Raw genomic sequence first — 24971 nt, 5'->3', positions numbered from 1 at the left:
TATGGACACAACAAACAGATTACTAGCTAGCTTTTCAAAGGGTTTAGCAGGCTCCAATCTGCTGGAACAGAACATCAGCAAAGCCCCCTCCAGAATGGTGGTGTCTGAACTAGACATAAAGGAAACTGGCTAGCTTATATCAACTACTTGTGCGAAAGGGGCTGGCTGTTACACAGGTGCAGTGACTTAGCAGTGTGAAACGACTTGTTTACTTGTTAGCAAGCTGAAATGTATCCCATGGGCAGCTTCCCGTCATTGAACTCCATAGAACATGAAGTTTCCTATCTCCGTTAGCATGTCTCAAGTCCTAACACTGGAGGTTTCCCATACTGGGCAGTTCAAATATTCCCACCCCGTGTGCCACAATGATAGGAATTAGTGTCAAGAAAGCATAAGCTCATTAGCAGGCCCAATAAGGTATATCTTTCTCAAAGCAGGACAGCAGTGTGCCCGTTCTTTGGCCATCTCTTCCTCAGGGCCTTTGGACAACAATACCTAGTACGCTGATCAAGGTACTATAGGGCAGCATGCTAAGCAGGCCTGTTCTTTCAGAGGGAGAGACCCAGGCCTGCAGCACAGGTCCAATACAAACATGCAAACAAATGCATTTGCAGTGTACTTTGAAGAGTCATCTCAGTTGTTACCAGAACTGGGAGCTGACCTCCATCAGTGGGATGGTTTAAATTGGTGACCTGCAACAGCAGGAGGTTGGACCCAATGGCCTTCTTGACCCCTTCCAACTGTACTGTTCTATGATTCTATATATAAATGATGTGTTGTAGTCTACTCACATGAGCAAGTAGAGTATGCAGTTCCCACAGCGATGATTCACAGCAGATTTGAATAGCCACTTCCCTAATTCCAAAAGAGGCAAGATACAGATTTTCATCTTATTTAAGTGCCTATAACAGTCTTCCCTGATTTTCCACTTCAGACATTATTACTGATTTAAGAAAGAAAGAAAGAAAGAAAGAAAGAAAGAAAGAAAGAAAGAAAGAAAGGAAATAAGAGATTTACAGTGTAATTCTATGATTTCTTTTTTAGGCCGTAGGTCCTGTAAGTTTTCAGTTGAGCTTACTCAAGTGTTAGTGCATATAGGACTGCAGCCTGAATGTCTACATTAGTGCTAAGTGATCAGGCTGCTGAAAAGTCAAAGCTAGGCTGGAAAAGTACTTGAGATGATCCTGAAATGCAAAGTTATTCCTCCTAACTTTGGGATTTTTTCATTCGTTTTTCAGGCTAATCACACATTTAATTTTGTGGAGAAACTAAAGTTATATTCTGAGGCTTGGCTTCAGATGACAGAATTTGTTCAGAGTAGTAAAAGCTTCCTTATGGTCAGCCAGCTACAGGTTAGTGAAGTTCTGGAAATTACATAATGTAGGAGTGAAATGAAAGATCTTTGTGCATGGCACTGTAGGAAGAACAGGTATGGGAGCTGTTAAACCCAAGATGCTTACAATCTAAAAGAGACATGGGGAAAACAGCAATGAAGAAGATGGAGGTATGGATAAGCAGAGGAAGAATGTCAGATGCTTGTTACCTCAGATAATTATGAAAAATATCATTGCTCATTTAAGACATACATACAGTACTTCTGAAATGTTCTCTTGGGAGTTTCAGAAACCCAACTATGTAGATGGCCTTCTGAAGGCAAAAAAAATTAATCCATTCACTCTTTATTACTTGCCACCTTTGCCTCCATGACTCCTATCATACCATAGAAATCAAGGCATGGATTTATATATACCACTGTAGATCGCATTCTCCTAAATAAAAACCTAGCTGCCTAATTTTCCTAATTAGCTTGTTTTGCAATCCCTGGGCAAGATACATTCCCAATGATATATAATTATATCTCTGCATGTTCCAGCTCCAGTCTGCTTTGCTATGCTCAGTCCAGCTACATTAAACTATAGCACAGCCATAACTCTGTGGCAGAGTAGAGTCTGTTGCACCTTTTGTGAGGCTTTCTCATTCTGTGGTCTCCCTAGGTTTGAACATCAGAACTCCAAGGACCATGCTGCATTGATTTCACAGCGATGGTTGGCTGTTGATTTGGAGTACAGCTCATTGGGGAGTGCTTGGGATCAGAGAAAAAGGCCATTTAGTTTCTTTCTTTGCCATGTTCTAATAATGAAAAGCAATGCACAACAATAAGAGTGAGAGATGGGAATGCCTGACGTATGTTAGACTGGGTTATTTGGAGAGGAGTTGAGCAATTTTCAACCTCCTTTTCTTTCCTTTGAATCATTTGTTTTAGGATGCAATTCAAAATGCTTTTATAAAGAACTTGGTAGAGAACCAGTTGCATGTGGATGTGGAAGAGCTAGTCAAGAAACTGAGAGTATATGGTGAGTGTATGTGAACATACGTACACACGGTTAAGCTTTGAATTGGTTGGCTGTGGTGCTGGAATAAGGGCAAGAGTGGAATGCTCAGCCGCCTCCCCTGTGCAGAATTTTATGAATAGCATCTACTACAGGTTGTATAATTTCAGGCCTGGGGGAATTCACCTCCTGGGAGACCAGCCCTGTCCTCCATGTTTTCCCAGAGCGCCACGCCCTTTCTCCTTGCCCTACTCCATTTCTCCCAACACCAGTAGTTTGGTGGTTTCCTGGCTTTTTGTGCAGGCCCCCCTCATTTGAAAAAGCTGAAACACCTTTCAGTAGGCTCAGTTACTGTCAATAACTGCTCTAAGCTAAAGCAGGCTGGTATTTTTGGCTCATCTTCTCACTGAAACACAGACCCCAAAAGCAGCTTCACAAAGGAATGTGGCCATCAGGTTGGAAAAGGTTCAGCTCCGTGATTGAAATGGATTGAAATATTAGGCATGAGACACTGTCAAATGGTGTTGAATATCAGATATGTGCCTATTCAGAGAGTACTCGTTGAGATAATATTTGTAATCCAAATTTGGGGTGACATTTTTGTAGATGAAATGATTTTCTGCTGTTCCCAGTTACATGTTACAGTTGCAATTCCCATTAACCTTTGAGCTCCAGGGTCGCTTTACATAAATGATGCCCAGCTCCCCTTGCCCCTCCCCTGAAATTGTGTTCTGGGGTATATGACAATGTGAAGGAACTTTAGCATGAATTGTCCCTCTACAGAGGAACAGCTGTAGCCATGACATGATGCTATTATTTTCATGTAAATTATTTGTTAATAGAAATAAGACACAACACAATAGTAGGGACACAGTTTGTCCATCTGCCCTTTTGCTTACAGTGGGTTTGATCATTGTGCTTAGCCTATAGTAAATCCCTTGAAATTAGTGGGACTAATTTGAATATTACTAAGCAGTAAGCTCTCAATGGGTCCTACTCATTGAAATGAGTGAGTCTTAAGTTACTCACAATTTAAGCTTCAGTGATTTCAGTGTGGGATTTTACACAGTGATTTTGGTAGGTCTACAATTTGTATTCAGTGCTAGTTCTACCTAGAGTAGACCCATTGAAATGAATGGTACTTTCTTAAGGCATGATTAATTAAGGCCCCATCCAAGTCTACTTAAGAAGGACTAACCTTGGATAGAACCATATTTATTTGTTTAGTCTGTATACTGCTCAACCAGGAAAGGTTCCTGGGGCAGTTTGCATCATGACAGCAGGACAAAAACCCCAGCATATTCTAAGCACGACTAAGTATGGATCCAATCCATGAGGCTGTTACGTTTCATCAATTCATCTCCAACTTTTGGGAACCCTATGAATGAAAGCTCTCCTAAATGACCTATCTATGACACCCCTACTTAGTTGTTCTAATTTCAAGGCTGTGGTTTCCTTTATGGAGCCAGTCCATCTTTTATTTGGCTTCCCTTTCTTCTGCTCTTGGCTTTCCCTAGCATGATGGTCTTCTCTAGTGAGTTCGGCTTTCTCCATGGACATAGAGGGTTGGGTGTTCCTTTAGTGAGCGTTGACAACTGCTGGCTACTGACAAGGTGCTTCCTTTGCTTCAATGAAAGTTGAAAAGGAAATCTGGGAAGTCCAAAGTAGCCATTGGGACAAACTGATGCTTGAGTTTTGCTACCGACTGGTTGGAGGGCCTCCAAGTGTATGCACTGGCCCCTGGGAGAGCTACTGCTGCTTCATGGACTGGCTTGCCTATTCCAGATGCTATAGAATTGTCATGTTTCCAGTGTTTTTTCCTCAGGAGGAAATTGGCCCAGGAATCTGTTGGAACCTTGAACTGCTGAGGCAAGGAGAAAATCTCCAAACACTCTCAATAATAATTCCATGCCATTTATTCTTCTCAGAGACCATGATAGAGAAAATGCTTAACAACTCAGCAACTGAGCACATTAACCAAATGGCATGGCTCATGATTAACATGTCCTCCTGTCTTTTATTGGATTGTTTCCAGCCTGTTGACTCTGTGGAGGAATTGGAGGCAAAGGCAACAAAATAACTTCTTGGCTAGTAAGTACCATGATAAACATCCAAGAGAACATGTCTTACTCAGCACCTTTTCTCTTGAGCAGTATTCAGTGCTGCATTGTTGCTCGCAGAAACGATAGGGCACGAGCAGTCGCTAGTACAAGGGGGAACTTGCTCACACTGGCCCTTCTAGAACAGGGTGGTCAGCCAAGTTCACAAAAGGGCACACTGCAGACTTGTCCCATTCCAGGAGTGCTAAATTGGGACCATTTCCCCTTGTGCAAGCAAGCACTCGCTTCATATTAGGCATGGTCAAATATTTCTGACTGTAAAAAATATCATTGAACTTGATGAACAAGAACATTATTATTATAATGGAATAACCATTATTCAAGGTCTTACAGAATATTCCTGCATGAGGCTAAAAATTGTGTTTGAAACTCGTCTGCACATATATGCAAACATACAATCAAATATAATAAAGACAGGGAAGAAAAGAATGTGTAATGCAAATAGACATTGTGTGTAATGGTTCCATTTCACATCCACAGAAACTGCTTTAAGACTGAAACACCAGGAGACAGCAAATTATGTGGATTTTCCTGTTCAAAATATGCACTTTTTCCATTCAAATAAGGTGAAAAATCGATAAAAAAAGTAAAAAAGCTGGAGCAAAGCTAATCATGCTTTGGAACTGCACATTCAAAGAACTTTGGCAAGTTTGAAAATCAGTGGTTCTTTGATCCCTGCCTATAACTCCCTAAAGACTAATGTGTACCATAATCATTGATTATGGTACACAGTTTTGTGGACAGACAAAAGTAGGCAGAAAATAGATTTCCAGATGCTTTGAATTTCCAGCATGCCTGACCGTTGGCCTTGTTGTCAGAGGTGTGTGGGAGTTCAAGTTGAAGTCCAAGGCATCTGGAGATCTATTGTTGGAGCTACACCCCTCTGGATTAGAGTCTACTTCATGAGATGCACAAAATATTGCCTTCAGTTGGCAGGAGTACAGGGAGCGAGGAGTAAACAGTGGGTTGCAACACTATGAAATGTTATAAATAGAGGGCAGGTGTTCTCTATTAGCCAATATTAGTCCTGAGAGTTTAATGGGAGCTGCATGCGCAAAGGTCATATCAGAAAATATCTGATATTGAGGACAAGCAACAAGCATGGGTTAGAAGTAGACATTTCTGCCTCATTTTCTAATGTGAACTTAGCAATCTTGCAGCTCCCAAACCAATGCATGAGCTTGCATCCAGGAACCAGTGCTTTTCTGGATCTGGCAGTACTGGCAGTACAGGTCATTGTTGGCCTGGGGAGAAGTGCAAAAATTCTGTATATTTGAGAAACATGTGCACAAAACTTCAGCAGATCAATGAAAAGTACATGCAGGAGATTCATACTTTAGGAAGATGCATGCCAAACATGCACATAGAGCAAATGTGTGCAAAGAAATTTATATAGAATTCAAACATACATAAAAAGATAAGATGGAGCAAACTAACTCCTGAAAATTCTACAAGAGTGTTAGATCCATTCATTTCTAGGAAAGAAGTCTATCATCACATTCTACTTATAAACCTTCAAGAAGCCCCTGGCTGGCTGCTCTTAAAAAAGAATGCTGGACCTTACAGATCATTGGCTGATTCAGCATGGCCATCCCTATGTTTGTATGTATGTATTTATTTATTTGAGATATTTCTAACCTGCCCAATCACTATGCATCTCTAGACAGCTTACAAACAAAATTCAATAAATACAATGGTATGAAAGAACATAAATACCCCAAACAATAAGACCAACAACCCACGACTGAAGTAAAACATAATTAAAATCTTTTAAACATTAAAATACTGGGTGAATAAAAAGGTCTTGACCTGGTGCCAAAAAGCATATAACGTCGGTGCCGGGTGGACCTCTCTAGGGAGCACATTCCATAACCTGGGTGCCACCACAGAGAAAGCCCTCCTCTGGGTATTCTGTCTCCTAATCTCCTTCAAGGAGGGTTCCCGGAACAGGGCCTCTGCTGCAGATCTCAAGGGGCAGGAGGGCATGTAGGGATAATACATAATTCAGTATGTATTATCCTGAAGCTCTTAACCTTTGCTGAGATACACAAGCAGGATTGGTGTATCCACATATATTACAGATTAGCACCTGTGTAGCAAGTTGAGGACCTGCCTATGCTAAGGCTGATGTCCTAACAAAAGCTTTGCCCAGTCACAGTCCCTCTTCCCTAGCTCCCATCAGAGCCAGCCAGCACAGCCAATGGGCAGGAATACTGGGAGTAGTTCCAAACATCTGGAAGGTAGCAAATTGGGGAAGGTTGCCCTAGAGTTTTGCCCTCTAAAGCTATAATCCAAGGTGCAGAAGTGACATGAATTTGAAGTTTGCATTCACCTAATCAACAGGACACCTAGTTTCGCCTTCTCCCTTAGGTGTCATTTTTAATGCCTCAAGCCCCAAGAGAGGTGGAGCAGATCCTGACCATGAACTCCCTAAGCAGCTGTCATACACCATTCGAATGAGTGTCCTGTACAGTATGAGAACAGACCTCATCCAGAACCCAGTGTGGAAATCTCACCCCCAAAACTTGCCAGCTGACGGGTTCAGGTATAACCACATCTTCATTCCCCTGCAAGACATGATAGAGGCATCATTTCGGTGCACACTGGAGTGAATGCTCTGGATGCAGGAATACAAGTTCAAGCTATGCCATATCCATGCCACACCAGCGATCTGTAAGTAGCTGGCTTCCCTTGGGCTGGGGCTGCTTTGGAGAGTCTGACAACCAGCACATATAAGTCTGCTTCTGTACCTGCTGCTTGCCCCTTTGTTTCTGGGCCCAATGTCTAGTGGGGATGGTCCCCTTTCAAGATGTAGGTGCATTGGGACACTGTCGTTTGAAGGAATTGGCCATGCCTGCCAGTAGGATTTATTAAGCTGGCAGACCAGAGTCAGGGCATGTCTGAGTTGATTCCATCCTTCTGGAATGCCTTACCCTGATCATGGATTTGCCTGCCCTGGATAGTTCGGTTTGCATTTGAATGAACGATTCCTTTATTATTTTGTAATACTTCTTGTTCCTGTTAACTTCAAATATTTAAGTCCGTTGTACTTTTTATTTTACTTTCTTAGATATCTTGAGGAGGCTTTGCCCTGAATAAAAGGAGGGGCCAAAATATTTCAAGCAGATAAATAAGGAGGTATTCATGACCTGCCTGTCTTCCCAAATTCTCCCATGAAGGGTAGCAACACACGTTTTCTCCAGAGCAGCATATGAGGACAATTACTCCTCACAGTTAAACTGGGGGCCACTCTCTCAGCATCATGGAGGTGCTGGCGAAAGACTAACAGCACCCTGCAAAGCTGCATGCAGTGTCTCATACCAAGACAACACAGTTGAGAGTCAACCAGCTGTACACCTACGTGGTGTTGACAACAGTTGCCTTCCACTGTTCCTTGTTCCTCTTTGCAGGACTGCCAAGAACAGCCTCTATGCCAAGCTGGCCCTTGAAAATGGTTCTCCAACCTTCACTGCCCAAGTTTGAAAACACAAAAATGGTAGTGGGGAAGAAATTTGTTCAGTTCTTATCTTAATGTGAACTTAACCTAATTTTGCCCTTTCAGGTAGATATGAGAGCTGAAATTCAGTTATTCTTTTGAATGTGTATGTCTCTTAATTTTGCAGCAGAGCTGTCAAACCAAAACGTGCATAAAAGAATGCATATATGAATGGAAGTAATGTTCAGGCTGCATTATTTTAGGAGGTCGTTTGCCAAAATTTGTCTCTTAGGAAAATTGTGTCTAAAAATGTGCGTACCAAGAAAATGTGCATAAAAATGGACCTGAACTTTCATCCAAAGGTTTAAAAAATTCTTAAAGATCAGGATGATCTAAACCTAATGTTGAAAAATTCTCAAAGTTTGGATGAATCAAGTCCTTCTAACTAGGGTTGGGATGAACCCTACCAGAATCCTTCCCTTCAAGCAATCACAGGCTTCATCTTGAGCTGGGCCTGGTCTTCCAAAGTGAGCCAGGCAGAGGAAGTCTGTGAAAGCAGGAGATCCCCAGGTGCCCAACTGGCAACCTCCTTCTGGGTCAGGCGATGCCACCCGAATGGCAGCAGCTCTTAGCACAGGAGAGGATTGCTGCTCACAGTTGTGAGGGGCTTCTTTCTTGGTGAGCCCCTTGCAGCCAGCCTTCTTCAGCAAAATGGCAGCTGTGCTTGGCTCAGAAGAGGGATGCTGCTTGTGCAGCACATGGGGCTTGATTCCTGGTGAGCGCCCCAAACACTGGGTGTGCTTGCCAGGAACTTGATCTCAGGGCCATGGAAAAGCAATCCAATGGTTTCCCAATCCCAGACAGATTCTGTACATGGCCCTATTTTCAACTACATTGAAAAAAAAAAGGAATAGGGAGAAACTGAAATTAATAGATTCTTCCATCCTAAAATGGAAGAACATTTGTTTGATTGCATTGTTCAATTTGTGTGTTTCCAAAGAGGCATCTGGTTGTCCACTGTGGGAAACAGGTTGTTGGACTAGTGGGATCTTTGGTATGATCTACTTGGGCTCTTCTTATGTTCTTCAAAGTATCACAGTCATATCTGGAGATACATAGATACATATACATTATGTATCTTAGACTATTATATTCTGCTTCTAAAATAAATCATTAGGACTTTAAAATGTACTTGTCCCTACAGATTCCTGAACAGTATCAGTTTCTTCTTGCCACTTATAATGATGCTAACGTGGATGGTGTCCGTGGCTAGCATGGTCCGAAAGCTTGTTTATGAGAAAGAAATTCATCTTCAGGAGGTAAAAATAACTGACCACCCTTCTCCTAAAGTGCTTACATGGGTTTAAGCTTAGTTGGATTGACCTCCTAGCTTGTAGCCCACCTGATTGGGGAAAAAATGACTTGACAAATTCACATTGTTAGGTCACATGACAAGTCATCATGGGTAATCAACCCCAGTGGATTGTTGTGTCATCCAAACCCAGACCACTTTCACAGGGTGGCTTGTGTTTTTTTCAGACAAGCTGCCCTGAGAACCCATGAGCTGGTTTAGGGGTTGTTTTCCCCATGATGGGTTATTGTGTCATCTGAACCTGGGCAACTGATCCCACCATGGATAAAGGAAAGTGGTGAGTGAGGCTTTTGGCAAGAGAAAGAAAAACCCCTCACTGCTGTCAGTGACCTTGCAGCCCCTCTGGGGTACCCTAGTGGTTATTGTTTTTATTACTATTTTGCTAGTTGAACTTCCACACACTTCCATTGGTCTCAGATAGGAAGCCTTGCCTGTGCAATGCTTCGGGGGAATAGTTGCTGTCAAGCTACAGCAGGTACTGATCCTGGATATTGACCCAGAGAGGGTTCAAATAGTTTATGGTTTTAAACTTAGCTCTGCCTCGAGAATGAACTATCAGTAGGTGAGCCCTTTACCTGTCAAGGTAAACTCTCAGGTGATCTATGCTTATGAAAGGAGGGAGACACCTTTTCTTCCTTCCTACCCTATTTTGCCTTGCTAAACTCCCTGTTTTCAAAGCAAAACTAAACAAAACCCCTTTGTATTTGCAACAGGAGTCATGAGAGTGAATGTCAGTGAAAAGGGAATGGGGGCATTTTCCTGATCACCTGGAATCTCAGGAGAAGTTGAGGGCACTGTGGCCTTTGAGGAAGAAGGGAACTCTAACTCTTTAAAGAAGTGTAACTCTTTCTTCAGTACCACAGTTGAAACAACCATTTCCTCACAGCCCTAGCTGCTGTTAGTCCCAGGAGGGAAACCTGTATTGACATTAATAGATGCTTCAATTGCAGGACTAATAATGGCTTCAGTTGAGGAGAGAATTTTCATCTAGACTGTGGTAGGGAAAGAAATGGCTTGATCTTCCCTTCCTGTATATGGTGCTTCTAGTGAAATTGGAGCCCCCAAAGTTTCCTTGTTACATCCTGAAGTTACTGAAGTGATATATTTAGCATTTGTGATGCTTTATTAGAAAGCAGTTAAAATGTACAAACTGCTATTTGCTGACAGTTTGGCAGTACCTGTAAATTGTCCCTCTTCTCTTCTCTTCTCTTCTCTTCTCTTCTCTTCTCTTCTCTTCTCTTCTCATTTCATTTCATTTCATTTCATTTCATTTCATTTCTCTTCCTCCTCCTCCTCATTTTGCCTTGACAGTATATGAAGACCATGGGGGTGCACCCAGGTGTTCATTTTGTAGCTTGGTTTCTGGAGAACCTTGTTGTACTTTCCATAAGCAGCTGCTCCCTGATGGTCATCTTGCAAGTGAGCAGCATTTTTGCCCATAGCAGCGGCTTCCTTGTCTTCCTCTTCTTTCTGGACTTTGGCATTTCGGTTAGCATGCTGAGCTACCTGCTCAGTGCATTTTTCAGCACTTCCAACACTGCTGCTCTCTGTGCTAGCTTGGTGTATCTGATTAGTTTTTTTGCCCTACACCATCTTGTTGATTTTTCAGAATCAGTTGTACTTCACCCAGCAAACTTTTCTGGTAAGTGTTCTTTAACTCATTTCATTTTGAAACTAAGGAAGCCAGTCTTGTTTAGAAAGCCAGTCTTTCATTAATCAGTTTTTCTGCATCTCTCTATTACTGTTATATCACATTTGACCCCCTCTGCTCACTAACAAGCTCTTATTTGATAAATAGTGCAGGTTTGAAGATTTTTAGTTCATACAATGCTTTAAAAGCACAAGACTCAAAAGCATGTTAGGACTACTAGCCACACTGTCAGATAACAGCTACATCTTGCATGTTATCAGTTTTGGCCAAGCTGGCTGTGGATGATGGGAGTTGTGATCTTACCAACATGTCCAGAGGTCACCATGTTGGAGAAGGCTTATCTGTCTTATCCATTTGTACTGACATTACAAATAAATAATACATGCATAACTGGATCCCATGCAGTATTTCTCCAAACAAGAGGCAGGATTTGATCCTGATTTCTAGAGACCCGGGCTGCTAATTGTCTTGCCCTTGAAGACCTTATATCATAATGGGTGTTGAACTGGGGCTTGCTTGCCTGCAGCTTAGAAACAGAAACAGAGTGAGTCAGAAGGTGCCTCCCAGGCCATCTAGCCTGGCGCATAGCTCCACCTGGCCCTGCTCATGACATGCCTGCCATGTGCATGTTCAGCCTATCCTTGAACACCCTCACCGATGGGGCTTCAACCACTGCCCATAGAAGCCCATTACATACCCTTGGGGTCCTAACTGTCAGGAAATAAAAATTGAACCTTGGTTCCCTGAACTTGGCTCTGTTGGAGCACATCCTTCCCACAGGGGAGAACAGGTCTCTACCCACATCTGTGTGGCACCCCCTTCCCCCCACATACCTGTATGTTGCCAACAGATCCCCTCTGAGTCTCCTCTTCTCCAGGCTGAAAAGACCCAGTTCCCTCAGTGTCGCCTCATATGGCTTCACCTGCAATCCAGCCACCATCCTTGTGGCCCTACACTGCACTGACTCAAGCCTGGCTGTATCCTTCCTGTAATGTGGATCCCAGAACTGAACATAATACTCCAGTGCAGCTGAACATGCATAGCCTTTCCTCCTCCTATGTACTCTCACACAGACACTGATGTACCCAGTAATGAATAAGCATGCAAAAATACACATACCACATGACAGACACGGCTGCTCTCCCTTTGCTTTCTTGGCACGGAGATGAGGAGGCCTATATTTGCAATCAGTTTGTCCCTCCTTCCCCAGCACAAGTCAGCTGGGCAGGGAGGAGAGGCTTGTGCTTTAAATGAAGAAGACTCTGCCCAGGGATTTCTTTCCCTTGGTGCTTTCCCCAGCAACCCCTGCAGATCACAAACTGCTTTGTGGGAAGCAATCAATCTGGAAAGTATTACCTGTCAGCCTCAAAAACACTACTTAAATTGACATTTTGCTTCTATTTATATGTGTGATTGGATTGCAATTCATCATCAATGCAAAAGCATGCATACTGAAATTATATAAAAGAGGTGAGACTCCTATTATGAGTAGGCTTCAGAATTATATCTATTGTATTGCAAAGGGGAAATTATTCTGAAGGTAGTAGAGAACTGGGAGTGAAGAAAAAAGTATTGACACCAGGAATGTTTCTTCTCCCAAACAGAAACTCAATTGGTAAGAAAAATGGCAACATACAACATTCTAAGGAGTGAATTTAGCAATGCCTAGATGAGGAAAGCTCCAGAAGAGCTCCTCTGGAAGGATTTGTGTCTTTCAAAAGCACACTCTTCTCATCAGTAAGACATGTTCCAGATGTCCCAAGTAAACAGAGAAACAACTGTCCACTCTTGAAGTAAATTCAATGGTTGAAAAATAATTTTGTCCTCTTTATGAATGTATACTTCCCATTTGGCAGGTGTCTTACATTTGATCAGAAGTCTTAAAAAAATCCATCCCTCCAGGTTAGTGGTCCCTTCAGCCACAATTCTCAAATTATTTGATCCCAGTTGGGTTCTAACACATTCTGTACTTATATAGTTTGCCCTCTTTTGATAAAGCACTGGTCCCTTTTCAATTTCCTTGTGAAATAATGAAAAGTTGCTTAGCACAGGCACACTTCACCTAGTTCAGAGTGTTTGTGCATCCCTTATGCCTTGTGAGAAAGAAAGTTACCTTACAGACTTTTGTAGTGCTGTGCATTATATAGCTATAAAGTGTGATAGATTTATATTCCCCTCAATAATGCTAACACTCTTTCAGGAATTGAGTGATCTACTCTAGTTCAGGCAGGAATATTTCTGTGAAAAAGAATATTTTTCCCACTGTCCAAAGAAGGCATTCATGATTGGGTCATATTAATGGGCAGTTTCACTGTTTGGTGGTTTTTTCCTCCATGGGAAGGGACAACTGTTCTTTGTTCTTAACATAGCATTAATAAGAACACCCATTTATTTTCTTTCCCTGCAGTGCTTTCTTTCAACAACTGCCTTTGGGCATGGTGTGATTTTCCTTACATTATTTGAAGGACAAGAAAAAGGTAAGATTGTTTGTTATAAAAGCACTCTCTGGGCATAGCTGAGTCTGTTTGGGATGCCTAATAGGTATGAGCATTATCTATTTATTAGTTCTATATATATGCCACTTTTAGGGAGTTCAGGGAACTTGGAACAGCTTGTAATTTGACTTTCAGGCTTTTTCCCCTTTATGCAGCCAGTGCTCAGGACTCATATTCTGCCTAGAGGATTGGGAAGGGAGAGAGTTACCACTATGAGACTGATTTTCTGTCATGTGCATTAGAGTAAAAACTGTGAACCATGGTAACTATGCAAGGATGCTTGTTGTGACATGTGGATCCAGCCAGAATTTCAATTTCCTTTTACTTCTGAAAATAAATGAGTGGGATTAACTGATATTTGAACTTCAAATGCATAACTTTGTCATAAACATACACACACACATACTTGTTTAACTTAATGGTCATGTTGAGATGATAAACCAGGATGTGCGTGATCTTCACTTACATTTTTGTTGCTACTCTTCTTTCAGTGGTCAAAGGAGTCATCTTTCCCTGCACAGGCACTTGGTGTGCTGCTATGCAGAGTTGCAAATGCAAATAGACCCTGTGCAATGTAGTCTTCTAAAGGGCTATTGTAATGTCAGTAAACGATGGTAAAACTATTCCAGGAGAGGGAGGAGGCAAGAAACTCCATGTGCTGCTCAGGCACTCGAGGCACCCCCAGGTAGAAACATGAGTGGGAGATCAGGAGCCTGGAGGATGACAGAGTAGGAGGGGGAAGGCAGGGAAATTCTTCTGTATCTTGAACAAATTGTGCAAGTACGATTTGAGGTCCATCATACTCATCTCCAATGTGGGGGGAGCATAATGAGTGTCAGGAAATGTGAGCCATGGTGACACCTGTATTCCTGTGTTCACACTTGAAGATGCCCCTGGACCCAGTTCCCTAATCCTTATCCATAGCTCAGAGTGGATGTGACTTATTATGCATCTTGAAGATGTAAATAACCAGGGCTTTCCAGAATCCCTTGGTGGGTTTGACAGGGGCTGTTATATCCAGGTGTCTCCCTAGCCCTTGTTGTATGGAAACCTTGAGGTTGGGGTGTATGATGTGATGGCCTGTGAGACTCTTGAGGCACCCACTTATGTACCAAGACATTCTTACCCCCCTTACATTTGTTAACATATGGAGAGCCCAAGTGAAAAACAAAGTCACCCGAAAAGCGATCTGGGGCTAGGTAGGATCTGAGTATCAGATGGAGCAAGCCCAAACAGCAGCTGGATGCTGGGAACACTGCAGCCAGTGGAAGGTAGTGACTTCAGGGGGCTTTCCCACCTGAGGGGCACAGAAAGGCTGGATGCTGATCACACAGGAAGGGCTGCATCCCATGAGATCCCCACCAGACTGCACTACATGCAAGTAGTTGGGGGGATTTTGTGAGTACCTAAATGTCAGTGGGGCTATGACACTCAATGGTGCCAGCAGCGGGCAATTTAGGCACACCTTATCTTCTCCGTATTGTTCGTGGCAGCATTAATGCTTGACATTGAGATGTCAGTGAGCAAACTGTTTTGTACAGATTTGGATTTACTTTTCTTGTTGCTAGGAATTCACTGGAGTAACTTATATCAGCCCTTGGCACAAGGAGGATCTATGACTTTTGGATGGGCATGTTGGATGATTCTTTTTGATTCCATCCTTTATTTTATGTTTGGATGGTATTTCAGCAATATAATTCCTGGTAAGACCAGTAAGTCAACATCCCTCCCTTTCCACTTCATCCTGCCATTCCTTTCCCGATATTTAATAGCATGTAGTTAGTTGGGTTTCTCTCCATTTTCCAATATTTTATTAAAGGTGGTGTTAGTGGGATAATTAAATCCATGATATACTGGGCAAGCACCATTTCTTCTGCTTATTCCACCTTAAGAGCTCTGCTGAGTTACTGTAAGTTATGTCACACTCAAAAGTGGCTTAGTGGAGAACTACAGGATGCAGCAGGGGTGTTGAACCTTTTCAGTTTGAGGGCCAGATTCCATTTCAGGGAGACTCTCAGGTGCTGCATAGCTAAGGGTGTGTGTGTGGGGGGGGGGAGTAGCACAAACCCCTGTGCACTGCCATTCGCTGAGCCTAAGAGAGGCATTTTGCCATTTTAGAATTATTTAAAAAACCAGGGAACCAGCAGGCAATAAATGGTCCTGCCAAAGGCATGGGGCCAAAGGAATGTGGTGTGTCCCTTTGGGGAACACTGGGAAGCCAGATAGGATCCCAGGGGGTTGGATATGGCAAGCAGGCCTGAGGTTTCGCATCCCTGAAATATTATTTTATCTATTGTATTTGCATGCCACCCCATAGCCAAAGGCTCTTTATGCAAGAGTTTGCTGTTCAGTTGGTCTCCTTTTCTCCAGACACCTTTGATCATTTTGAAGTGGGAGAAAAATATTGTTGAAGCTTTCTTGGACTTCAGCCCACTTCATCAGATAAATATGTATTATAAAAAGCAAAAATAGCCATGTTGGACCATGGGCAGTGCCTTTACTGACCAAAATTCTACAAAATGTGCAAGTGTTTGAATTCAAGCCAGATAGTAGAAAAAGCAGGATTGTTATATTAAGTGACAAGTATATGTCCACACATAATTGGGATGGAGTTCTAAACCATGAAATCAGAACCATGAAATGCAGGAAGTATCCACAATAATTACATTATTAAGACTGGCCACTCACAAAACAGTTGGTTGGAATGCCATAGCATCCCAGAATCCACAAATGAATGAGCACAGGTGTGTCTGCTGAGTGGTTGTGGTTTGCAACTCTCATCATACTTCACCATTGGCTATGCTGGCCAGAGCTGATAGGAGCTGCAGACCAATGATGCCTGTAGGACCACAAATTCTCCACTCCTGAATTAACACATGCAGAGTGATAAGAAATCTTTATCCTGGTTTAATCCACAGATGATAACATTCAGCTTCTTAGCTGTATATAGTTATACATGTATTTTTCTTAAAATTTAAATGCAAATATCTAATTTCATTATTATAGTTCATTTCTAGGAAGGTTTGGATTAAGACAACCATGGTACTTCCCGTTTTCACTCTTACTGGAAGGATGTGTGTGTTATTAGAAGCAAAAAATGATCCTACCTCAATCCTACTATGTATTTCTTCAATGAAAACTTCCAGGGTGTGTAGAGTAAATCAGTCTTGGAATTTTGTTCTCTATCCCTGTATGCCTTACTGCTCAAATGGTCCTTCCTCTCTGTGGCTACTTCTGTGGCTATAACTTAACCTTCACAATATTATGTGCTATGGATTTGGATGAAGTCTGAAACTCAAAGCCTGGATCAAGTCAGACGACTTATGATGGTTTTCATTCTGAAACAACTTTGTCAGCAACTGTTGTCTCAGAGGCACACAGACTCGGTCACTGCTTAGACATGGCCCTGGCCATCAATGCAACCACTTCCAAATACTAGTGACCAAAATAGAGCTCCTTGGTATTCTGAGGAGATGAAGATTGTGAAATTCCTGGGTCAACAATTGAGGTGCAAGTAGTGGAAAACCTCAAATGTAATTGTGCACAAGTGAAAGCTCATTCTTGGACTGATTTCATGGCAATTATGGTAGGAAAGAACTCTTACTTTTCTGCATGCATTTCCTCTGCACACCAGTCATTTTGACTGGTGGGGGAACTCCTTAAAGGAGGTCTTGGAACCCAGAATGGAGGACCCACAAGGACTCCCTGTCAGCAATTCCTGTTGCATTTTGCAGATAAAATTACCTTGGGTTCCTTGCAAGAGGAATTAAGGCAGAAAAAAATCTCATGGTATAGTAATAAAATACTGGCTATTTGGATCCATTCCAATCCAGGTTCTGACATGCTGGGGAACAGACAGGATAGTTCTCCTGGACCTCTCAGTGCTTTTGGTATTGACCATGGTTAATGTAGCCTGGATGGTTTGAGTTTAGTAGGAGTGGTGTGGCTGGATGCGCTCAGATATTGGTGTTTGGGAACTTTTGCTTTACTCCATGGCCTTTGACCTGTAAGCTAGCACAAAGCTCCATCTTGTCCTGCGTGCTGTTTCATCACCACATCTGCTGAGGGAGATTATCTGGAGGTTTGGATGGCAATGCTGCCAGTATGGGATGGCGTGCAGCATGGATTCTAGATGAACAACAACAACAACAAATACATAAATCTGATCTGGATTTCATGAAAATGAAAGAAAACTAGGACTGTTTCGCCTGGACAGTTAGCAACTCTGCTTGCATTTCATGTCCCCCCTTTGTAATGATTATGAGGTGACATTTCTTCCTCCTCCTTGTTGAATGCTTATCTATCCTCATTGTTTTTCTGGCACTCGCTTTCAACAACATGACTTTCAGTATTTTTTCCTCCTGGGCTGCCACTTCCTATACCCCTTTTCACCCCTTTTCACTCCTTTTCCTCCTTTTGGGGGTGGGTGGGAGAGTTCTGTGCCTGGATTTGACTGCTTACTTGCTTTCTCCTTGCTTATCTGCTTAGAATTCGATCCCCCTTTGCCAGCCTTAAACAGCTTCCTCATATATCTTTTCATTAAATTTCTGTGGACAAAAGAACACATGCTGCCCACCTCTACTCTTGTGTGATGTGAGTCCCTTGTAATAAGTTGAAACTCAATTTCCCCTAAAATAGAGCATTCATTTATAGAAGAGGTCAGGGGTGCAAACCATCCATCCAGCAGCCCTTTATGCTGTTATTGCTCTACCTGTGCAAAGCAAAGTTCAAAAGCCTCTGGAGATCTACCACCTGCATGCAAAAAGCCGAGAGTTACGTGACACCTTTGCTGATGGTTTCAAACTCTGATTCCCAAGAATCTCACTTCTTGAAACAATTTGTTCATCCTTTTCCTTTGACATTGATTTATTGGCTGGGTTATAACTCTGCTAAACTCTAAAGTTTGCCACACTGCCACAGATGGCTTTGGGCAGAGAATAAAATGCATAAAAATGTTATAAATAAAACTATTAAACTCTTTCTTTGGCAGGAATGAATGTCCTTGACCATTTCAGTGACAATCAGATCAGAAGTCCCCTTTTTACAGTGTTTTTGTACCACACTATTAAAAAACCTAGCACAATTTCTATTGGCAATTAGTAGGATTTTTCCATGTGGTCTTTTATATGTCTAATCAGAAGTAAGCCCCATTGAAATTAGTGGAATCTACTTCCATTTAAATATGCATCAGATTACTTGTAGCAGTAATTATTTGCAAGGCAGTTAGAATAGGAAGGAGGATAAAGGGAAACAGAAAGACAGGCTCCTCTAAAATACTCCAAAACAAAAGGAGGGAAGAAAAATGATTTCTTAAAATGCCCCTAACTGGTCTCCTAGAACTAACCTGGTGACAAGGTTGTCTCCTTAAATGTAGGAAGGCAGGTCTATGAGGAGGACTCATTCTGGCCTCCACCAGTCTCTTTGCCTCACTGTCAGGCAGAAGAAGAATGTGGGTGAACGATGAGGTGAAAGAATGGGGTGGGGAGGGAGTGGTTAGGCAATTTTAAATCCAGGGCTTAATGGTCTTACAGACAGGGTGCCATGTTAAATTATCTTAGTTGTGAAGCCCCACAGCTAAGATTTCTCTTCCTCATCCCCTTCTCACTTGCTGTTTCACAACTGCTTTAACATTCTGGATTTCAAGAACTGTGGAGCGCTCTGACTTGCTCTATAATTTTAGGCTAGTGGAAAATAGCCCCTTCCAGGGCAGGTTTCTTGAGCAGGTGGTGACCAATCAGTTCCAGGCACTTTCAGATGAGACTGATTATCTGGATTGATTTCAGTCAGGATTCAGGCCAGATTTTGACACAATCAGTTCCAGGCACTTTCAGATGAGACTGATTATCTGGATTGATTTCAGTCAGGATTCAGGCCAGATTTTGACACAGAAACAGCTTTCCGTGTATGGTGACCCCTGTCAAGAGAGGGGTGGGGGTGTGTGATCCTGTTGGTTACTCCTGGATTTTTCAGTGGCTTTCAATAGCATCAAAGATGGTATTCTTCTGGGGTGGCTTGCTGAACTGGGCATGGGGGTATTCCATTGCCATGGTTCTGCCTACTTGGATGGCCAGCTCCAGAGGGTGGTGGTTGGTGGATACTGCTTGGCCCCTTTGCCTCCCTAGCATGGGGTTCTTCAGGTGTCAATCTTGTCTCCCGTGTTATTCATTATCCATAGGAAACTACTGAGAAGGGTCAGCCGGAGCTTTGGAGAGCTTTGCCATCAGTATGCTGATGGCATGCAGCTCTATTTCCTCCTTTCATCTTCAGCAGGTGAGGCTGCAGAAGTGCTAAATCAGTGCTTGGCTGCAGTAATGGACTGGATAAGGACAAACAACTGACACTGAGCCCAGACAAGACTGAGATGCTGTTGTGGGTGGTGCCTCCAACTGAATGAAGGGTGCTCAACTCATTCTGGATGGGGTTACACTCCCTTTGTAGGAGCAGATTCATAGTCTGGGGGTGTCCCTTGGTCACTTGAAATCCAGATGACCCAAGTGACATGGAATACCTCTTACCAGATTCAGCTGGTGACCCATCTAAGTCCCAATCTCAACAGGGATAGCCTGGTTTCAGTAATCTGTGCTCTGGTAATCTCTAAATTAGATTACTACAATGCATTCTCTATGGGGTTGTTCTTGAAGACTGTTCAGAAGTCCATGCAAAATGTGGCAGCCAGATTAATAACTGGGGCAGAAGGTCCAAACACATAACACAAGTTCTGGCCTGCTCACATTGGCTGCCTATGTTTCTGAGCCCAATTCAAAGTGCTGGTTTTAACCTGTAAAGCCCTATATGGCTTGGGTCTGTGATACTTGGCAGAACAGCTCTCACAACCACAATCTACTCAGGCACTTCTATCAAGATCTGGGGCCTACCTCCAGTTGCTACCTCTGAGGCTGATGATCTTGGTTGATGACAACAAGGAGAAGAGCCTGCTCAGTGGTAGCTCCCCACCCCTTTCTCCAAACAAGCTTTCCACTGATGCTTGCCTGGCCCCAGTTTTCTTTGTGTGTGCATGTGCACCAGGTTAAGACTGTCCTCTGTGTCCGGACATTTAGTCTCAATATTATATTGGAGCCTTACATCAGAGATCTTTTGATTTAATTTGTGTTAACTATTGTGGCTTTTAAAATTTGGCTTTTAAATTTTTGATTGTAATTTTTATAATGCATTTGTCATCTGTATTTTATATCGTATTTTCACTGCATTTTATGTGGTGTTGTAAATGTTCTAGAGAGCTTTGACTATTGGGTGGCATGGAAATAAAATTGATAATAAGAAGTGATGATGATGACAACGACGATGTGGGCCAGAGAACTTTGAAAAGTCCCACCGAGATTCTTGGGACAATTCTTGTAACAATTGAACCACTCTGTTCCCTGCAGCCAGTGGCACCTGGTGCCCACTGGGCCGCTGGGGCAAGCTGTCAGCATTCTTCCCATCTTCCTGCCTGGCAAAGATCTTAAGTACACCTGACAAGGCACAGTAGTTAACTGAACCAAATAATACTGTCTTACTGTGGTTTGGAAGGATGGATGCTGACATACTTTTGTTTGTTTGTTTTACTTTTGTTTTGTTTGTTTGTTTGTTTTGAGATGAGGGAAAATGGTGCTTGGTCTCTTCTACCCCTGCAGTTACCCTGATCCCCCAGTAACTCATTTTGCTCTTTGAACAAGAAGTATGGCCCCAGCAAAACCCAGTCTTGAAAAAACACTATGAAAAAGATCAAAATGGCAGAAAAAGGATACATTTCAATTATCCATTCCTATTTGACAGTCATGAATGGGCCTACGGTCTGCAGTTCGCATGTATTATTGTTTCTAATCCTCACTTTGCAATATCATGGTTCTTAATCTTCATTTTATATAGTGGTGTACAGATTACACATTCATCATAGGACACTTATTTCTCATTTCAACACTTATTTCTGTTCAAATTCTTATATTGTCACTGTTCCAGGTTCCCTTTCAAAGGAGCAGAAAAGGTACAGCGAGGAAGAAAACCCGGAGGGTGTTTTGTTGATGTCTCTTGCTAAAGAATACAGTGAGAATAACAAGATTGCTGTTAAAGATTTCAGTTTGGCTTTCTACAAAGATCAGATCACAGCTCTCTTGGGCCCAAATGGCGCTGGAAAGACAACAGTCATGTATGTTTGTTCACTGCTTTGCAAAAGGGTACTTGGGTCACAGTTCCTGGGTATGATTTCTGTGTCAGCAAACAAAGCTCACCAACTCTTTATTTAATTCATTGGTATCGCATACTCTAACTAGGAACCCAAGTGGCTTACATGGTCCTGCTATTCTCACATGTATCTTCACAACAACCCTGTGAGGTAGGTTTGGTTGAAAGGTCAGGCAAACTTGGAGAAGGATCTGTCTTAGTGACACACCTTTTCCAGATACCTCTGCAGGAGATTTTTGGAAATACTGATCCCTGAAGAAGGCCCATAAATCTGACACAGAGCTGAAATGGTGCACAATGCAGAACAGAACTTCCATCCACAAATCTTAAAGACCAACTCAGCTTTTGGGATGAATTGAACTTAAGATGGAAGAAAATGAGAGAAAGTGAGAAACTGAGTGGGAAGAAAATGAGAAACTCGAGATGGAAGAAAATGTCCATCCTTGGCCTCAGTGAACTCAAATCAACTTACTTCTGGGTATGCATTCAGAGGAAGTTATTTTAGAGCTATTGTTTTTCTTTGGGTCATTTAATACTAGCTGGTGCCACCACCCTCATGGATCCCAAGTGTGTGTGGCAGGGGGAATGGGGGCTGCTATTTTATGTGAACTGGTCCCTGGTTGGTGTGAGCTGCTTTCATGTCCAGCCATCACTTAGTATTTTCATTTATTATCATCACAATCTGGATGCATTTGATAGTTATTACATCTTAGCAAAAGCCATCTCTTAAAAATAAAAACAACCATGTTCAGCAATTACAAAAACTAGGCGGTGAACTGAGAAGTGCTAAACCTTTATTTACTTACCATTGCATGAATCAAGCCATGTTTACTTATTACATTTACACTTCTTCACTGCCCATCAGCTCACAGTCACCCTGGCTAGCTTGCAAAATCAGAAATAACATAATTAATATAAGACACATATAAAAGATACATATAATAACATAACAATCCAATAAATACTATGAAGCAATAAAACATAGAAACAGAACGAGTCAGAAGGGGTCTCCCGGGCCATCTAGTGTGACCTCCGGCACCAGCCAGCTCCACTCACGACATGCCCACCATGTGGACGTCCAGCCTATCCTTGAACACCCACACCGATGGGGCCTCAACCACCTCCTGTGGAAGCCCATTCCATACCCTTGGGGTCCTAACTGTCAGGAAGTACATAATACATAAATCATAATAAAACATAATACAAAATCCTACCACCACCTTTGCAGCTAATTCAGAATTACAGTAAAATATGGTAAAAGTGAGGATAAAAATCTGTTAAACTATCAGAAGCAACTTGACTAGTAGAAGTTTTGGGAAAGATAGATTATCATTAATGAATATGCAAAGACAGCCTCTTTTTTTTGGAAACCTCATTTTTTAGTTTCCTTGTGCAAGCTATGTTGAATGAGTAACTTAGTTTTCAGGCACACAGATTTTGCACCTCAGGGATATGATGATGAGAACAGTGAGCAGCTATGGAAAAAATGAAAAACCCCCTCAGACACATTTTTAAGGTAGTTTCATTAAAAAGTTAATAACTTTTCTGATTTTTGTGTTCTGAAATATTAAAACAGTCTTTTCTCTTCCACCCTTCTTTCTGTTTCTCCTGAGGTGCATAAATTACTAATAAGAATGAGCTGGTTACTAAATGTATTCTCCTTGATTATCAGTACTTTGGGCTACAAGAATTTAGCAGCCCTATGGAACTGGCACCACTGATCTAACCCTAAAGTATGAAGGTACTCTAAATAGAAGAAACACTAGCTGGGCAGCAAAGTTCATTCATTCATTCATTTTGGTGGAAGACTTTTCTTGGACCTGGCAAACTGGGTCTTGTCTTGAGATAGCAAAGTGTACTAGAAAAGTATTCATAACTGCATTAAGAAAAAAGATCATATAGGTCAGCATTCTCAGACTTCTAGTCTCTGTTCCCTGAACTTGATCCTACCTTCAGGGCCCCCAAAACTCCTATGCTGACTGTTTCATGACTACATGCATGAAATCCTTGTATCTAGTCATGCACTGCCTGCTGCTAGATTCAAAGAAAGAAGACTTTTCCTGCTGCAAGATTGTTGCTTTCCTTGCAAATACATCTTCATTCCAAATGTCTCATGCCAACGCCTTTTTGCCTTTTCATAGGAAAGGGTAACAGTGACTAAACTCTGGCTAGTAGGGGGAAGGCTAGCATATGTTTACTAAGGACAACCCTCCCACACACACACTTTGTATTCCCCCCAAAAAGGGGGGGCTCACCTCACAGTTTGAAAACCTAGGGAGGCAACATTTTCACCATAATGCTAATTACCATGGACAGATTCCAAAGAGCAACATGAGGCATGCCACAAAGCTTGGCATATCTCTGGGCACTTTTAGATTAATACATCATACATCAGTTTGAGATCACAAACTGCTTTTGAAATTCCCCATAGTTTCAAATGTGGGATGGTGGGGGCGGGGGTGTAAGCTTCTTGGGCATGTAGAACTATTTATGTACTTCTTTGAATCCCAACTGCTGTGCTTAGTTTTTTTCCACTTCTACCATGGAGAAACTATGTAGTATAAGGATTTAGTGAGGATTCACACAACCATTTTTATCTTACTGCAGTGAGATTGCTTCTGTCCCACAGGTCACATTTGGCCTGGTTAGAGTTCCACATCAGTCCTGGGCTTCCCTAGATGGCCATGTTCCTTCTCTTTTCATCTGAGCACTGATGATTTGGTGGTTTCTCTGCTTTCAACTCCTGCAATTTCTAAAAGACTGAACTGCTTACTAACAGTTAAGAAATGCTTTAAGATACGATATGCAGGCATTGTTGACTTGGTCCCTTTTGCCTTTAGCCTCTCCTACCACTGGCATGCAGCCCCTGAGAGCTTCTCTGGAATTTGATTTGGCTCCTGGACTGAAACAGATTTGATGCCCCCACATTAGGGACTTGCACACATTCCTGTTCTGTGGCTGGTTCAGTTTGCATTCTGGTCACAGGCCTGCATGAGTTCAACAAATTTCCAAATTCAAATCTGCATTATTGATTTGTGCAATCTAAACATACATTGAATGCATCATGAGGTCACTGCAAAAAGCCGGTTTGCAGAAGAGAAACTCATAAATCTATCCTGCTTCTAATAACAAGCAAATCAGTCACCGTTATGGTGATATAGCAATCAGCCATTATACACCAAATCATTAACATTAACAGCCAGAAGTGAATAGCAAGCAACAACCAGTGCTGCTCCAAGGAAGGAAGGAAGAGAGGGGGTGGGGAATCCAGAACTTGGTGCCATAAGGAGCAATAGAGGTTTATAAGTGGACGATGTAAAAAGATGTAGCGTGGAACACTCTTATTATTTGGGTAGCATCAAATGATAATCTTACTTAGAATAGAC

General features: G+C 42.2%; 1 protein-coding gene across 1 annotated transcript in view; it reads left to right on the top strand.

The window, feature by feature from the left end:
- The window catches only part of ABCA13 (ATP binding cassette subfamily A member 13), a 197985-nt gene that overhangs the window by 23989 nt on the left and 149025 nt on the right, over nt 1-24971 (top strand). The window contains 15 exon segments of the mRNA XM_044419119.1: nt 1045-1056; nt 1239-1352; nt 2264-2354; nt 4259-4397; nt 4399-4421; nt 6821-7033; nt 7036-7123; nt 9091-9205; nt 10570-10833; nt 10835-10900; nt 13317-13386; nt 14973-15107; nt 16422-16461; nt 16463-16551; nt 21364-21550. Of these exon segments, the coding sequence (XP_044275054.1) occupies nt 1045-1056; nt 1239-1352; nt 2264-2354; nt 4259-4397; nt 4399-4421; nt 6821-7033; nt 7036-7123; nt 9091-9205; nt 10570-10833; nt 10835-10900; nt 13317-13386; nt 14973-15107; nt 16422-16461; nt 16463-16551; nt 21364-21550 (1646 nt within the window).

Source organism: Varanus komodoensis, unplaced genomic scaffold, assembly GCF_004798865.1.
Source record: "Varanus komodoensis strain SLA01 unplaced genomic scaffold, ASM479886v1 scaffold10, whole genome shotgun sequence".
Classification (NCBI taxonomy): domain Eukaryota; kingdom Metazoa; phylum Chordata; class Lepidosauria; order Squamata; family Varanidae; genus Varanus; species Varanus komodoensis.
The sequence above is the reverse complement of the archived record's forward strand: the minus strand, read 5'-3'. Positions and strand labels throughout refer to the sequence as shown.